Here is an 18,402-nt window from a genome sequence, read left to right on the forward strand (position 1 = left end):
CTGGGCTTTACTCCCAGGGTTTCTGGTTTACTGAGTGTTATTGATTGAATTGTGTCCCTAAAAAAGATTGAAGTCCTAACCCTCCTCAGTTCCTATGAATGTGACTTCATTTGCAGATGTAATTGTTTAAAATGAAGTCATGCTGGAGTAGGGTGGGCTTTTGATGCAACATGACTTGTGCCCTTACAAGAACACATTGTGAAGACACAAGGGAAAAATGTCATATGAAGATGGAGGCAGAGATAGTTACACAGCTACAAGCCAAGAAGTCTGAAATCAAGACATCAGCAGCACCATGCTCCCTCTTAGATTCTAGGGAGAATCCTGCCTTGCCTCCCTTTAGCTTCTGGTGGTGGCTGGCAATCCTTGGCTTGCACACCGGAGTAGGATGGGCTTTTAATGCAAGTCATGTGGAACTACATTTAAAAGACTGCAAATGAGCAAATGAGAAAGAAAGAGGTGGGGCAAGAAAGAGGGAAAGGGAGAGGCACACACTCCAAATATTAAAATTTACAATTAACTTGTTCAAGGAAGTTTATGGCGCAAGATCCATTGGTTATACTAAAGAATACTAAAGATGGTATTCAACTGTATGATTTGCAGATTAAAATATTTTGAAATCTCTGTCTCAAATAACACAAAAAATGAACACATTATCACTGATTTTTCTAAACTAAATAAATTAAACAAGCTATGCTTCTAATTGGTCTAAGTTCTTTAGTCCACATGCAAACAAATGACCTAAATTTCTAAGAAACAAACACATATCTGATTTAAAAGAGCAGGGAATCCACATCTGGATGCCAAAAGTTACCCTCTATCTTCTAATTATAATTTAAAAGCCACTGAGATGATAAATAATTTTTCTTAACATTCACCCCTACCCTAAACCATGAAGCAGCTTCAAACTACACATTTATTATATGTTCAGTTTGATAAGTTTTGCCACAATCTAGAATATTTCCATAACCCCAGAAATGTTCCTCATACCCCTTTCCAGTCAATTCCTCTTATTTCTATAAGCAACCACTTTCTAAATTCTATCACCACAGAGTAGATCTGCTGGTTCTAGAATCTCATAAAAATGGAATCATATAGTACATACTTTTTGTGTCCGGCTTCTTTCACACAACAAAATGTTTTTGAGATTCATCCATGTTGTTGCATGTATCAGTTTATTCCTTTTTTATTGTTGAATATATTCAATTGTACAAATATACCACAATTTGTTAATCCAAAAAGAAGGCAATAAGGCTCACATCAAGTCTTTGCAATCACAAATCAAAGGATAATCTTGGCTTGTGCATAGCATTCAAAGGTTGGATTTTGTATCTCTTTTGGAGTATCTGTGCATTTATTATAGAGTACGGATTTATAAAACTGTATAGTAGAACTCCTTTACAGTCTATATAAATGTGTTAGTAAGCTATGCTATAGCTAACTGCATACATGACCAGAGATACACTACAAAGCATCTAACCTTGATTTCTTGAAATTCTGACAAAGAGGCACACAAGTTTGTCTTTGCTTTAAAGCTAATGCCTAGTACATCTAACTCTTCAGGCTTGAATTACACAAAAATGCATGATATGTACTTCAGAAAGAACATTGCTATATTTTCATATAAATAAAAATTTTCTAAATTAGCCATTCGATTTTCTTCAAAAGGTCACTCACATCAATGTTTATTCATCAATACATTTTAATATTCTTATTAATAATTATGTGAGTGTCCATATTTGCTGTGGCACATGTTTGACTGAACAGAGATAAAGAACAATCTGGAAATAAATCAATCTCTCTAAAATCATTTTTGCAAGTCTGAGTTTCCTATCATAATAGATTTCTTAGTGGTGCTAATGGAAAGCACGAGAAACTTATTTTTTCCTGAGATATTTAACTCATAAAATACTTAAATATTTAATGCATAAGACTCTATCAAAAATACTTATATCATTAAAAACAATTATTTGTTTATTTTATTTTCCACATAAATATGAAAATTATTTTGTTAGTCAATATATTTGTCGTTTTTCTTGATGATTCTTTTCATTCATGCATTATTCCCTTATTCATTTATACATTCAAAATAGTCTAAAGATCGCATAATAAACTAGGCCAAAAATAAACTAGAGTAAAATCTTTACTTAAAATACATCTTAAAAGCATAATTTAAGGCCTGGAAAATATAGGTGAAATTGTAGTATTTAATTTAGCTTTAGCTTATTTTTACTTTAATTCTAATTTTTTGTCTAAGAACAGAGGATACAAGGACAATACTTAATACTTTTATTTAAAGAAAATATTTTAATTTATGCAAATTTTTATGATTTAAAAGCTTAAGGATTCAATTGAAACTTTCTATAAATTGAGACAACATATTCAGTCACTTCACTCAATGTATAATTTCAATCTTTGGAACATGATGTATTGTTCTTTGAAGAATTTCATTAAAGTAAAATCCATTGAGCAAGTAAGATTTGAATACATTGTTGCACAATAAATTAATTTATTTCAACAGCTAATTCTTTTATCATATTTATATGCTTGCCTTTCCCGAGTATGCTATACGGTGGAGAATAATGGAGACAGTAAAGAATTGCTTAGGAGAGAATCTCACAATTATTACTGAAACAAAATAGATAATGAGTTTTATTCAGACATAATAAGAAAGAAGCAGTTCAACGTCTATAGGGAAACTATGTAAACTGGATTTATCATTTCATTTGTGTAATACCCTTTAACCTCCAGGATGGGCCTGAAGTAGGACAAAGAGGAAGAATATTTAATTTAATACTTCAACACACTGCTTTATAGTCCTGCATCGTAACTCCACCAATCAATAAAACACAATCTTTTGCAATGTTCCATCTTTATAAAACTAGCCACAATAATAAATGAAAATTTAAGAGGAATACTCTCTCCCTGAAAAAAAAGGTCATACTAATAAACTAATGGTAACAGAATAACAATAAAGGAAAAGCTGCATTTACTGCCTCTGGGTAGAACAAGAAGTATTGGTCTCCAGAATAATTAGAAAAAAAGATGAAATTTGAAATGATGCATTCTAGAGCTCTAAAATAAAAAAGTATAAAATGTTCAGCATTGCACACATAATTTATTAACCATTTAAAGAACTGCATATTCTCAGCTGCCTCCTCTCTGCCACAAAATGTAATGTATTTTATTCACTTAAAATATTTTCTTAGACTAAGTCTAAAATACCACAACTCATTTCTCTAAAGGATTTCTTCTAGCTTTACTCTGTGTTGCTCTTTTTAAAACTGTCTTCATTTTCATCTGTTTATAGTTAGAAATTCCCTCACTGACTATGTTATGGAAGTGGGGAGAAGATATTTCTAACGTTAAATGTTATCTTGATATATAACTTTTAACTTACAAAATTGAAGTTGAGTAGGACTTTATATAATCCAAACTCTTGAGCTTTAAAACAACTCAAACTTGAATTCTTTCATTCAAAGAATATTTACTGACGCATAATGTGTACCAGAGTCCTAGGCTCTGGTTATATATAAGTTAACAGAACTGACAAAAATCTTTTCCCCCACACAGCATCTATCATAAACTAGTAAACGTTCTTAGTGAAGTCCAGAACATATACACTGATTAAGTGTGACATCCAAATTCCCTTGTTCTGGAAAAATGAACAGAGCAGATAACAGAAGGGATCCTGGATTCAGAAAAATGTTAAAAAGTGCTTTTGGAAGACATAGCAAGTTATGCCGATACACTTGCATATAGCAGAGGATCAGGCAGCCACCATTAAAACTGCATGACTCAAAGTTCTAAATTGAGGTTTCAAGGGATATTTACATAGTTCTTTTTATTTGTTTTGATGACGATACTCAAGAAATATTCATTTGTACTAAATATGAAACTGGTAGGACCCCTGAGTATAACCATAAACAATTTTATTCTCCTACTGTCTCTTTGAACTTATTATTCAGTACTGGCAGGGGACTATATTTTTCCCACATCCGTATGAAAACCCAGGCAGCCTTTTCAGATTACCACGTTTTTGGCAATATAAAGTCCTATTTACTTTAAGCAACAAAATACAGTCTTGACTCAGAAATTATAACTCATCCCTCTGTAATAATAAATACTAGTGTTTAATTAAAAGATAGGATTTCTTTCTTCTCCACACTCAAGGAAGGGAGAGTAGAGGGAGGAAAGCAAGGAGAAAAAGGTAAATTCGGACTTTGGCTAGCAGTGCCTTTAATTGGCATCACTAACTGTGCATGGAAGATGTTAAAAGCCAACATTTTATCTAGTTAAGGCAGTGTGTAAGTTCTTAGAGGCCACCACCACTATGAACTGCTCCTACCCAGTTCCTGAATGGATCTATTTTGTCTCTTTGTTGTTCTGTCCCCTGAATTTCCTGCATAGTTAGATCTGGAGACTTGATTCAAGATGATTTGGGGGCAAGACTACTTCATAGATGGTGTTGCGCGCTTCCATCAGAAGCGCATAATGTCTGCTTGGTTGCATTTTATGATGCCAGACACCAATGATGATCATGGCCTAGATTTATCAGTTCATTAGGACTTAGAATTTGGTGGTATTCTAAATATATCATTCCTTAGTCATTTATTTGCCAAAAAATGTATATGAACAGGAAATATCCCTTGTGAAATATTTGGATATCCTGAGGGACAGTTTGTATGGGAAAGGCAAGAAAACGCTTGATTCTACCCCTTTTATCCTTTATTTATACCTTTATTTGTCCATTAAAAGAATCAATTCCCTAGAATTCTCCAAAGGTGAACAATTAGTTGATTTTTTAGTGTTATTACAAACTCATGAATTTAAATATATGTGATGTCTTGGAATACACTGATGTATGATATCCGCAGTGGTGGTTGTATTTTAACACTTTTTCTTCTTCTTAGCATCCTCTTTTCACATTTAATATCAATACTCAAAGGAACATTAAGAGAACGTAATTAACTGGTTTTCTAAATTCAAGTAAAGATTATATGACATCACTTTTCGTGAAAAAAAACTTTAGGTCTAAAAGTAATTCCTTCATCTAGAGTTATTTATGGTTTCCCAAAAATAAAATATTCCGTACTTAAAAACAAACATGAGGCACATGACATTGTGCTAAGATTTTAACGTACTTTGAGAATCAGATCACTTTGGTTTTAGTTTTTATAATCTTTAAACATTTTAAACTTCATGCACGTAAAGTCCTATTTACTACTATAGTATATTAAGCATCTGAAGGAAAGTACTAGAGAATAGAAAATTTATACACTGTATTTTCAAATGTTTTCTCAATGGTTAAGTCTTTAAATGAGAATGTCATAAAGTATGTTTCTCCCCTCACTCTCCCCACCCCCTCTTTCTCTCACACACACACACACATACAAATACACCAGGTTGGCAGAGAATATTAACAAATTTAAGTCATATTTCCTGTTATCAGAAAACCCTATAATGTGGCATGAGAGGAAAGATGTTTATTCAACAACGTAGGATAATTTGAGTGTTGCCAAATTTCTCAAAAACCATTCTATATTATCCCTGAAGAAAATTGAAATCTGAAAAAAATGTATTTAAAAATCCGCTTTGTATACTACTGCACTACAAAACCCCCAAAATCAAAATACAGTTTTGTTGGGTGAAAAGGAGAAAAGAAAAAGAAAGTGAGAGAGAGAGGTATTACTATACAATTGTGACTTCTTGTCAAAAGCTTGACGCAGTTTCCTTAAAAGAATCTAGAACTTATTTTTAAACTGATGATCATAAATACTAGAGGAAAAAATAATAAAACTAGTGATGAGATGAAGACAATGTCAGTGTACAAAGATTCTAATGATTTTCTAGATACTAATTTAATCATCGTGACAACCTAATGAGATAGTAAAGTTATCAACTCCATTGTATAGAAAAGGAAACAAAGCCAGAGCTACTAAGTAACTTGTCTAAGGTCACATAACAAGGAGGTGGTACAGTTGGAATGCAAACTCAAGAGGTCTTCCTCCAGAATTCATGTTTTAAACACTAAAATATACTGCCTTTCTTCTTTTCAATGTTTTCTCAGCAAGAACTTTTTTCAAAGTCCTTATGATATCATTGTGACTTTATTAAATAAAAACTGAGAAAAATATTGATTCATTCAGGGGGATTTGGAGTTACTTGATGAATGACACCCAAAGAGAATCAATTAGTAGAACATTTCAGCCTATTAGGAATTCTCTAATGACAAGAGGAATTGATCTCTTGATTTATACTGTTTATTTTCCTCAGTGATTTAAGGTAATACAAGTAATACATCCTTTTACAATTTGGAAATGATACAAAGATGATATAAATAGCTAATCTGAGAATTTAGAGTGCTAACACTCAAAAGTATCTACAGAGTCTAAATCAATGGACTAGAAAATAAACATGGATAAATGAAAATTCCTAATACAAATAAAAGATGAAGAATTGGCTTAGTTGAATTTCATGTTGCGAAGGCATGAAATTTACTGAGTCACATATTCAAATAGCAAAACAGTCTTATAAATTATTACTGTATTTATAAACTATTGTCCAAATTGAGGTTTATGTCAGTTCTACTGTCTTTTCACTGGCTGGTTCACTTCCAGAATCTTGTATGAGAGGGGCTAGGCAGGAGAGAGATGATGTGAAGAAAAAAGGTCAACCAAGACCTTGATGAGGAATGGTCAGAAGAAATTAAACATTTGGTCTGGAGGAAAGAAACACTAAAAGTACTATGTTAGAGGACTTATTTATTTAAATGGCTAGAACACAGAAGAATTAGTAAACATTTTCCTTCCAAGAAAATATAGTAAAGTTAGGGTAGATGCTATTGAGATGAAAATTTTAATTTGATTAATGAATATCTTCCTCACTAGAAAATTTACTGAAAATAGAATAGGCCATTTACAAAAGCTTAGATATATAAAAATGGGTAGAGACAGTGGAATTATTTCTCCACCATGGGGAAAGCTGGATTATATAACATCTAACATTCCAAATCTATGTCTCTTCAAGTTCTACGAATGCTAAACACTAAAAATATATGGGTCTTACTAACACATAATAGACTGATATAGAGCTTATAATAATTTAATATACTCTTACAGATAGTTGGCTATTAGGGATTTGAATTAGAATTATTATTGTCTAAACAGTATATGTCCATTTCCTCCTCAAAGTTATGTACTAAAATATTTTCAGTAGTTCTTGACAATGAGCCAGAGAAAGTCTAAGTTTAATACTTTGGCAGACTCCATCATGAACACTAGTATTTAAAGAAAATAGCAATGTTATTCATCTATACAATTTTCTTTTCCTCAATGTTTTTAATTTCTTCTCTTTTTTCAACACCAAATCCTGTGGCTCCATAGTGTTTGATAGTTTAGTTTGAGCTGCCTCAATTGTCTGAAGCCTAAGATTCACATGGGTTTGAGTCAATCAGATCTCTAATGCAGGGATCAGCAAATTTTTTTCTGTAAAGAGCCAGCTAGCAAATATTTTACTCAACTCTGTCTTTGTACATGATAGCAGCCATAGACATCGTGTAAATTAAAGAGTGTTGCTAACTTCCTTTATTTATAGATGCTAAAATTTGAATTTCATCTAATTTTCCTGTGTCAAGAAATATTATTCTTTTGATTTTTTTTCCCAGCCACTTAAAAATGTAAGCCATTCTTAACTTATGGTTCATCCAAAAACTGGCAGCAAGGGTGGACTTCACCCAAGGATGGCAGCTTTCAGACCCTGCTCCCCTCTTTGTACCAGTATGTCCATTTTCATAAATAGGTTTATGAGAAAATCATTGGAGCTCCATTACCTCACGGAAAAGCACGTAGCAGAAAGAATATTTTAAAATATGTAACTCTCAGAGCTGTGTTTTTGCTTCTCTTCTATCCTACAAAGTCTTATTGCCATTCTCATTTAGACTGAGTTTTAATTTTAATTCTTCTCATTACTGCAAATAGTGTATCCTGGCACATGGAAGATCTCTCAAACTTCTATTTTCCCTGCAAAGGCTATTTCTCTTGTTTAATCTTTCCTTCAGATGGAGGTAAATCTTTGGTATTTAATATTTCACTTTTAATCTGCCGTCATAATTAAAATCTCTACAGGCAAACAAACTTGCAGGCACTATTCTAATTACCCACTTGGGCCCCATACTATGTAATATGACATAGGAGTCAACCTTTTTCTTTGGGGAAAATAAAAATTTGACCAAATTAAGTTTAACTAGTATATATCATTTGGGTTTACTAAATACTGCTTGTACTATAAAATCTACTATATCTAAATTTATACAAGTTGATTTACTAACTTGTATGCCCTAATATTTGGAATTCCATAGAGAATCTATTCCTCAACCTTATTTTCTGAGGCCATGCCTTTGTATTTTTTAGCAAAAAGTATTAGAATTGTCTCATCTATTTTTTGAAACGTGTCTGCTCTCCATAATCTTCACCTATCGGCATTAAATTTGAAGCTATACAGACAGATAGCTTTAAAGGAAAATGGCAAATAGGCCTTTGAGAACTTCCACAATGGCCAATTGAACTTCACTTTGATGTTGGCAATTAAAACTATCAGCTTTTACTTTCTCTAATCATTCTCAAGTGGAGCCATTGTTTCCTACTTAGCTACTATCACCATTTACACGACCACCACATTCAAGAGAATTTCCTTTAATCTATCTGTAGCCAAGTGTCTGAAAATATTTGCCCCAAGAGACTAGGAAGTGGGATATCACTATAACTTAGATGTTGGCACACATTTCAAGACACAGTGCTCTCTCACTTTCTTATTCCCTTTTTACGTATTTCCTTCCTTTCTCCCTATCTCCCCCCTCTCTATTCCTAACCTTAATTTAAGACACCACAGGAACATTGCTGACTTTCCAATAATCTAGATTGTTTTCTAAAGACACCTTCCAGAGGAAACCCAACTGCTTCCTCCTACTTTCCTAAACTTTGACAACCAAGCATTTATTAAAGGAAGCTTCACTATCTAAGTATTCTAATTAACATTAGATGTAGCACAAACTATTTTTGAAATATATTCATATTGAAAAAATAAAATAAATTAAGCCTCCTGATGCAACTGGAGCCTTTCAGATCCAGGGGTATGTAAGCTACCAACTCATGTCGAAATTATCTACAGCTCATTATTAAGTCACTCATTATGATTTCCAACTGCTAAAATCTGCTCTTCTGTCATATTTTTACTTCACCTATGAATCTAAATCTTATCTAAATGAAAAATAACAAAAACGTTGTTTTGAAAAGAAAAATTATATAATTAATATTATGAAGATGATTCTCTACAGCAATTATTACTAAATTTTAAAAAATGAGAATAATCACTTCTTGTAACTAATATTTCTTTTTAATTTTTTAAAAAGTAGCCATCAAGAACAATGATTGGAACACATAAACGTTTTTTCTTCAGCCAAAACCTTCCTCTAGGTAACTTCAATGAGTGAGGCGATGAGAATGTTGAATTCTCAATAATAGTTGTTACCAAAAATGATCATAAATTGAATTACACGGTGATACCTTGATTGACAAATCTTCTGGTGACAAACAAATCCTCTAAAAGTCTCTCAGAATAAAGGAGAATTTTTGAAGGTTCTCTTCCCAGTTCTTGGCTGATGACAATGTAGCATTCATTGGCCTTCTCTCAGGTAAAGATTTTTAAGAACTGGACCTTGGTCTTTTGTGATATTTTCTATTATTTTTCCTCTGGTAAGGATACTTCAGAAAATGATATGGGGGACTAGTACACATCTCTGTTTATAGAGCCATTATTATATGAAAAGTTGCTATTTGTATATTATTCAACATTCTGTATAAGTAGTAACAGGGCCTTTTTGTAATGTATAATGACATGTATCCATCATAATAGAATCATACAGAGCATTTTCACTCCCCTAAAATCCCCTGTGCCCTGCCTCTACATCCCTCACCCCCAGCCCCTAGCAACCACTAATCCTTTTAGTCTCTCCATAGTTTTGCCTTTTCTAGGGCGTCATACACTTGGAATCCTTCAGTGTGCAGCCTTTTCAGACTGCCTTCTTTAACCTAGCAGAATAAGTTTAAGTTTCCTCCATGTCTTTTCACGGTTTGATAGCTCATTTCTTTTTAGTTCTGAATGATATTCTATTGTATGGTGTCAAGAGTTTACTTATGCTGCTCCATGGTATTGCTGCCTGGGCATCCATTTTGTTTAGTCAAATGGCCTGCAGAGACCTTAAACTCACGCTAACTTCCTCATGCAAGTGCATACCCTAGATAGCAGCCACAGTCACAAGCAAATGTAAGTTCCTGATACTGTGATATTGATAGGACTTCCCCAACAGCCCTTGTGATCAACAGTCTCTTCTTAGATAAGTCCCTGCTCTTCTGATTTGAATTGACCAATCCAGCCCTAGCCTGGGATCCCAAAGTACTTCTACAATGGAGCCTAATAAAGGCATTTGCCCCAGGTCCTGCCTTGCTCCCCGTCTGCACTCTGCCTTGACTTTCCCAAGTGGTCCCTGGAGGCATGCTGGGTACTTCCTCCAGGACTTATGAGCAATAAACTTCTCTATTTATCTTGTAGTCTGTTGTTGACTCATGGCTCACCATCAGGCACTCTGTGTTTCTCTTAACAATAGTTAATTTAACAAAGTCATAACATATGAATGTACCACAATTCTTTTTATCCATTCACCTACCGAAGGACATCTTGGTTGCTTCCAAGTTTCCAGAATTATGAAAAAAGCTGCTATAAATATCTATGTGTGAGTTTTTGTGTAGACATCAGTTTTCAATTGCTTTGAGTAAATACCAAGGAGCTGGGTAATATATAATCGTATGGTAAGAGTATGTTTAGTTTTGTTAGAAACCACAAAACTGTCTTCCAGAATGGCTGTACCATTTTGCATTTCTATCAGCAATGAATGAGAATTATAACAGGTCCTTTTATGTAAGACACACTTCAGAGGCTCCCCTAAATTCAAATGTATTATATTGAGAAAAATGAGGTAATTATTATGTCAAATAAGGATAATGCAGCATGAGGTATCTTTTACTTAGTTTAAAAATTAATAACATATTCTGATGATGCATTTAAAGTACTTTGATTTTAAATACATGTTATAAAATATATGAATGAAAAAGTATACAAACACACAGTTAAGGGTATACACATACCCCCACAGAGAGAGACAGAGAGAGAGAAAATGTGTATATACACACATATGTGATGTATGCATAACAATCATCTTATTTTCCACTTACAGTGTACTTTTGAATTTATAAAAAACTTTCAATTTTATTATTTTCTTTAGTTTTTACATCTACACTGTATTATTTTAGATGTAGAAATGAATCAGAAAGATTGAGTTACATGCCCAAGGCAACACAGCTAGTAAGTGGCAGAACCATAATTTAACCCTTCAACCTTTCTGGTCTGAAAACAAATCAGGTACTATTTTCCACACCTTAAGGCTCATAACACTACACACACAGACACACACATGCAGGTATGCACCCACACCCCCAACACACACACACAATCATACATGTAAGCACACACAGTATTTGAAATATACCATTCAATTTCCTATGTTCATCTCTCTCTTAATACATACACAGAGAACTTAAAATTAACCTAGCCTGCCTAAATATTGTACCCCTGGTTCTAATTACTGCAAGTGACTTTTCTTGTAATCTATTTACTATTACTTAGTTATTCAGAGTTAGAATTACTTATGGAATAAGAAAAATGGATTGAAAGATGGTGGCTTAAATGATGCTTAGCCTAAGATAAAACAATCGTGTGAGAAAACAACTACCTTAATAACAGATGTCTCAACTCTGGATGGAGGACTCTGAACTTGTGCTGCTGCCGCCATGTTGGCAATGGTGCTGAGATGGTTCATCTGGCTCATTGCCATGGTGACAGATGCTGGAGGTAGGCTGACAGGAATTAGAGGATGGGGCATCATCATAAAAGGAAGTTCCAGTCCTATAAAAAATACACATATATCATCATTGCTCTGTTCAAATAAAACGATGAAACATGGTATATATCATTTATTAAAGGGTTAAGAACATAAATCATTAAAAACTGTAGCATTCAAAATGTTCTGATAACGACAGTCAAAGGAAAAATATTTGTCCTCTTTGTATGCAACAATACCCCACTCACCACTCAGGGAAATTAGGCTTAAAGCTAACTAGTTTGGTGCCATGTTTTATCACAAGCCACTCGTCATGTGCTTAATACAAATGGTCAATTCTTTGCTATATTACTCTTCTGATCAATCCAATTCTTGTTTAAAATACTAGGGTCTTCTTTAGCTTAGCACGATTATTTATTTAAATGTAGTATATCTATTATGTCCTATATTTTACTATTCCATAATTAGACAATTTTTTTTCTTTGCAACTACCATTTTTAGTTCTACAGAATGCCATCGTACCATTTGGCAGAAGGTGGCCGTGCTGAAGATGGTGGAAAGGATGACTAACTGCAAGGCTACGTGCCCCAGGCCTGCGGGGGTGGGTAGCAGAAGCCTGAGCTCCCTGGGGTAGGAAAGAGGACAATGTTTCCTTATCCCAAGAACCATCACTGTTGCCTGTGGGGAACGAATATAAATTATTTGGATACAATATTATTCCAAATCTTCTAATAACTAACTTGAAATGAGGTTTTAAAAAGCATATCCCAATTGGAGATTGGCTAAGTGATTTCTTGGGAAATAAGCTCAAGTAAATAAATTTCCCCTAAACCATATTTTCTTTTTGTTTTTCTATTTCTCAGGTAGGTTCTCAAATTTTCTGAAAACTAACATTTCTATAACATTTAGCCTATATGTGAAGTCTAATCCTGTTTGACTAATCAACAATATAAAATGGCTCTATTATATACTTAGAGAATGAATTACTTCTTAGAACTGAAACACTCTGATAGTTAAAGAATGCAAAGTGATCCTTGTATTAAATGGTATCCTAGCCACCCTTCAGAGTTAAAATTCCTCAGTTCCACAGCAAATCCTAAACATGAAATCATTAAATGCCCAACTTGGTTAGAGAGATAGTACAGAGAACCCAAAAGATCACTTTACAAAAGATAATAATGTCGAAACAATAAATTAAATGTGTGTGATCAACAAATACATCACTTGTTTTCAACTACAGAGAGAGGTTAAGTTTAAGACTGCGGCAATATCAGTGCCAAAGTCAAAACAGTACATTGTAGGGCTTGCATTTCAATATTGGTGGCCGTGTCTTACGTTTAAATAGCTCTTGAAACACGTTAATAGGATACTTCTTGGAAGGTGTTTATAAATCATTTCAATTTAGACATGTCCCCAAATTAAATTATTTTAATATTAATGCTTAACTGAAACTGTTGAATATACAAACTACCCACTTGAAAGAAAATTTCTGTAATATCCTGGTCAGCTTATGAATTTTCATTTCTTAAAATAAGAAAAAGAAACCATATTTTCATAGAATATGCTTCGAAACAGCAAAGTTGGTAAAACTCCAATCTAAGTGCTTTAGCTCTATTAAAAGCCTCATTGTAAAATCTCTACGACATAGTTTTTAATGAAGAATATTTAGTTACTGCCATGATTTTTTTCCATTTACTTCATGGAGACAGTTAAGGTTCAATATAAATTCAAACTCATTAGCTCAATACTGTCTGGATCTTAGAGTAAATTGTTCAGAAGTGGGTAATGAAAACTCAATTCAAATTCTTCAGCAATCAAACAAAGCAATTTTATTAAACAATGAAAAGAATCAATTAAAATGGATATCTTTATTATCTTTATTATTTTACAAGAAACCATGACAGCTTTTGGCTGAAAAAAAAGTTTATAGCTTCATACAGAAATGACTCACATAAAAGAAATTTCTCCAGTTTTCTCTTACTCTGTGATATAAAATTTCACTTTCATATCAAATGATTTATATACCTTATTTTTCTACTCATGACTTTTTGCGACACTTATACGAAGGTCCTAGTCAAACACGCAAAACTATAAATGACGTCAAGAGGACATTCAGTGACAAAACATTTTAAACATATCCACTTTACAGTGCCTTTATCAAAGTATGTCCAAATTTTTTAATTATGTATTTACTTTTATGTTATCAGTCAAAAGAAGAATTAAGGGAAAATCATTGACTATTAGAAATAGAAATAACACTTTGAAATAAATATTATTTGAGCATAGAAACTGCATTGGAAATTTATAATTGATAGATAATTTTCTCTATATCTCATAATTCATTTAAAAATATCCAACAAATGCAAGGATTAAATTTTCATAGTAGATTGCCTATTTCAGAATAATTAAATAATATGTGAGTAGATAAAAATGTTCACATTCATTATTTTGGATTCAGTTTGTTTCTGCTTATACCTATTATCTACTTTTGTTTTTCTGTTCACTTGAACAAATTTCCTCTCTTATTTAAATCCTGATTACCGGTTAATAAATGGGAAAAAGTAATTTTTCCAAATATAGTTCAATTTTACTCTCATATCAGTAAAGAAGCAGTATAATTATAATTATGGTTTTTTACATTACCAATGTGTATAATATTAAGCTAAAATTCTGATTAAGTCATTCTGAAAGCAAATTGTAAACAAACTACTATCTATTTTCACATCTCTTTTGCATCACAGGATATCAATCCTTTGTATAGGGTAAATATCAACCTTCCATAAGTGAATTTTCCATAGTAAGCTTACAACAGTAGATTGGATTTTCCCACTGCATAAAATGCTCCTAGCCATCTCCGCCAATCATTATTTGTTAAATACTCATGATGTTAGCTCATTTGAGTAATAAATAGAGCAAACAATTAAGAAACTAAGTCTGATGAAAAATATACAATATATAACCAAGTCAGCTGTAAGTGATTTTTGCATTATTTATTACATCCTTCTCCTCTATTAGCATGAATAAATAAGAACTGAAAATAGGCCACCTCAGAACAAGACATGCCTATAGTTATTAAACATATAATTTCAAACGCTTTGGTTTAAGCCAACATATTTAGTGATAAAAGCCAGTATATATATAGTATGCCTACATACAAACACACATACACACATATATACGTTTAATATTAAAGTTTACTATTATGACCACATGAAAACTTGCAAGAGACAAAAGATTCAACACATAAGAAAAATTCCAAAATATAAGAAAAATTCCATAATTTGGTAAGGGGAGTTAGAAGGACAGAAAACAACTGATTCATTTCTCCTCTTCCATTCTTGTAGAATCATGCTGTTTCTTTGACTTTACAGTGGAATAAAAAGATGAGGTTAATATAGCCCTAAGATCCTCAAAGAATATACTGTGTACTATGATAGGGTGTTGAGGTGTGTATGCAAAGACTCATAAAAGATGATAAAAATAAAAACTAGTTTTGAGCCAAGGAAAACGGTCATGGGCTCCCAAAAAGACTCAGATAGTGCAGCCAGCTGTCTGATTACCTAGAGTCTATAATCGTATGTTAATGTTTGGGGGAGAGGACTAGAGAGAAAGGATCCCCCTAACTAGTCCTGTATACAGGTTGTTTAGAATCACTGGGGACAATCTCAGGCTAGACATCAGTTTACACAGGTGTAAGCAGATCTGCACTTCTGACAGCAGAACACAGGCAGCCGCTATGATGAAATTAACTGGTGTAACCATAAGCACCACGAAGCCCAGCTAGTAATGCTATGGCATGATTTTGGTGGGATAAAAATGAACAAATGTACAGTCTTGCAGCTGCCAGATATAAGTGGGTACATGAATGTAAGACAGAAAGTTGAAATTAACACCCAATTACCTATTTTGTCTCTAGATAAAAACGATTAATTACACATTTATATAATCTGAAACACCTTACTTAAATGCCTAATTATACTGATATTAAGAATTTATCAATAATCACATATTCAGATACATGGAACTTATACAAAAAGTGATTGCGTGTGCTTAGTTTTCCTTTTGTGTAAAAGATGTGTATTTCTCAGGGACAAGCAAGGTGATCTTAAGATTTGGTGTCACTGAAATTCAAATTCGTAAGGACTAGGTATGGGAGATTCTCGCCCCCTTACAACCTCTCTACCACATCACTGAAACATAGTTATAGATTCTGAAAAAACAAACAGAATTATGTACCATCTCCATCTTTTTATGAGCTCAGAATCTTTTCCTAGGCTCACACCCATTTTATACTTTTATCTTATTTTGTGATGCATATTTTATGATGGACTAGGTTTTAAACACAGAAATATACTACTTTGGGGAGAAACTCTTAAATTTTGAAATCCATCCCTACTCTAAGGGCAACCAAGTTATCAAACAGCCAGTACTGATGGGTTACCAATATAAAATAGTTTTATTTTCCCTCTAATTACTGCCTTCAAACATGCTGTGTCAAGGTTCCCTTTTTTGCCCCTTAATAACCCTGAGCAAATTTTGAGTATAAAAAAACACATTCTAGTTAACATTCATTTCTGCTTCCCCATCTCCATCAGCACTGACTAGGCCTAAAGCCTCGGTACCTGGAAGACAGAAGGGCTTGGTTAGCTCTTCATCCATCCCCCTCCTCTCCTTCTTTTGGGTAGTGGATAAACATGTCCCACCCAACTGGTTCCTATTAGCCAGTGACCTCTTCCACGTGGCAGGTGCCTAAGCACTTTGTATCTCCTATTGAGTAATGTCTGATCCTTTAAGGTGGGTCTTCCAGAGGAATATCCTATAGCACAAGTCCCTGACAATGAATCTCCTTCAGCTGCCTGCTCTTCTACACTGCCTTCGCCTCTTGATCCTATGGCCCTTCTCTTGGTGTGGGTCCTCTTGTCCCATCAATGTGAATTCTGCACACCCTGCCACTCCTCCTCAATTCTTTATCCTCCTGCCCAAATATTTATAGAAATCAGCAGTTCACGTCAAAGCAGAAATCCAGCTATGAAATGAAGTGGAGGCATTTGTAATCTTTGAGTAATTGGAATTCCTTGGAACTCTCCTCCATTTACTTGGTGGTGAGGAAGGACTCTCAAAAAGAGACCACAAAAGGGCAGGCCCCATGTCCTACAGGTTAAGTTCAGTGCACTCCTCTTCAGTGACCCGGTTCAGTTCCTAGGCATTAACCACTTGTCAGCAACCATGCTGTGGTGGCAACCCACATTTGAAATAGAGGAAGACTGGCACAGATGTTAGCTCAGGGTGAATCTTCCTCAAGCAAGAAAAAAAAAAAAAGAAAGACCACAAAGCCACATAGCCCTCTCCATTATGTGCTGTCTCTTTACTACCATGATTTCTTCAACATCCCTCTCCCCATGGTCATTCCCTCTTATAAACAGAGAAAGAGGATGTTTGTGGAGTCTGGAGTGATAGTCAAGACAGAAATTTTGGTTCAGCTGCTACTAATAAGTACTAACAGCTTTTTACTTTCTTCAAAATGAGGAGTACCTGGTACCTTTTGTTCTTATGTGGGACCACAAAGAAAATTCTATTTAATATTTTGTTACATAGCATATTTAATAGAACCAACAACAAATATGGCTAAATTATAAATAAAATTTTGGTAACTGATTCTTGTAAATAAAATGACATAAGAAGAAAGAAATGTGAATGCTCAACATTTAAAATGTTATTTTACAAATCAAGTGAAACTTGAAATTATTGATCGAGACAGAAATTCAAAGAAAAAAGATTACCATGAGTAAAAAAATTAAAGAATGATTAAATGTGGAGATAATCATTAGTAAAAGAAAAAAGATCACTTCATTCTTTGGAACACAATTTTTAGGTAGGAAAGGAAATGGAAAATGTTTTGGGGAAAGATATTAGTTTCTCTTTAATTAAAAAAAAACTTTGGGTATTTGTATGAGTGGCACTAAGTATAACCCTGGCCCAAATAATTATATTTATGGGCCAGCCCAGTGGTGCAGTGGTTAAGTTTGCACATTCCACTTCGGCGGCCTGGGGTCCACCAGTTCGGATCCCGGGTGCGGACATGGCACCGCTTGGCAAGCCACGCTGTGGTAGGCATCCCACATATAAAGTAGGGGAAGATGGGCACGGATGTTAGCTCAGGTCTGAACTTCCTCAAAAAAATAATAATTATTATATTTATTATTCAATCCTAAATATATCTAATGAGGAATAGGTTCCAAAAGAGAAGGCTATAGTATTTTTTTATGAATTTTGGATAGAATACATGTAAAATAATCAAACACAAGTTTAAAGCAACCTGTAAAAAAATAAATGCCCTTTAAACCACTGTGCATTAAAACAGTAAAAGTCCGTTTAAATATGATTATCCTTTATACCTGGGTGACAGGTAACTATTTGTTCAAATTTTCCCACAGGCTGACCCTGATAAA

At 33.7% G+C, this 18,402-nt stretch overlaps 1 protein-coding gene across 1 annotated transcript in view; it reads right to left on the minus strand.

The window, feature by feature from the left end:
* DACH1 (dachshund family transcription factor 1) overlaps positions 1 to 18,402 on the minus strand; it is a 407,110-nt gene that overhangs the window by 115,504 nt on the left and 273,204 nt on the right. The window contains exon 4 of the mRNA XM_070240348.1: positions 11,846 to 12,018. Within this exon, the coding sequence (XP_070096449.1) occupies positions 11,846 to 12,018 (173 nt within the window). The remainder of the gene's footprint in view (positions 1 to 11,845; positions 12,019 to 18,402) is intronic.

The sequence above is a fragment of the Equus caballus genome, chromosome 17 (assembly GCF_041296265.1).
Source record: "Equus caballus isolate H_3958 breed thoroughbred chromosome 17, TB-T2T, whole genome shotgun sequence".
NCBI lineage: Eukaryota > Metazoa > Chordata > Mammalia > Perissodactyla > Equidae > Equus > Equus caballus.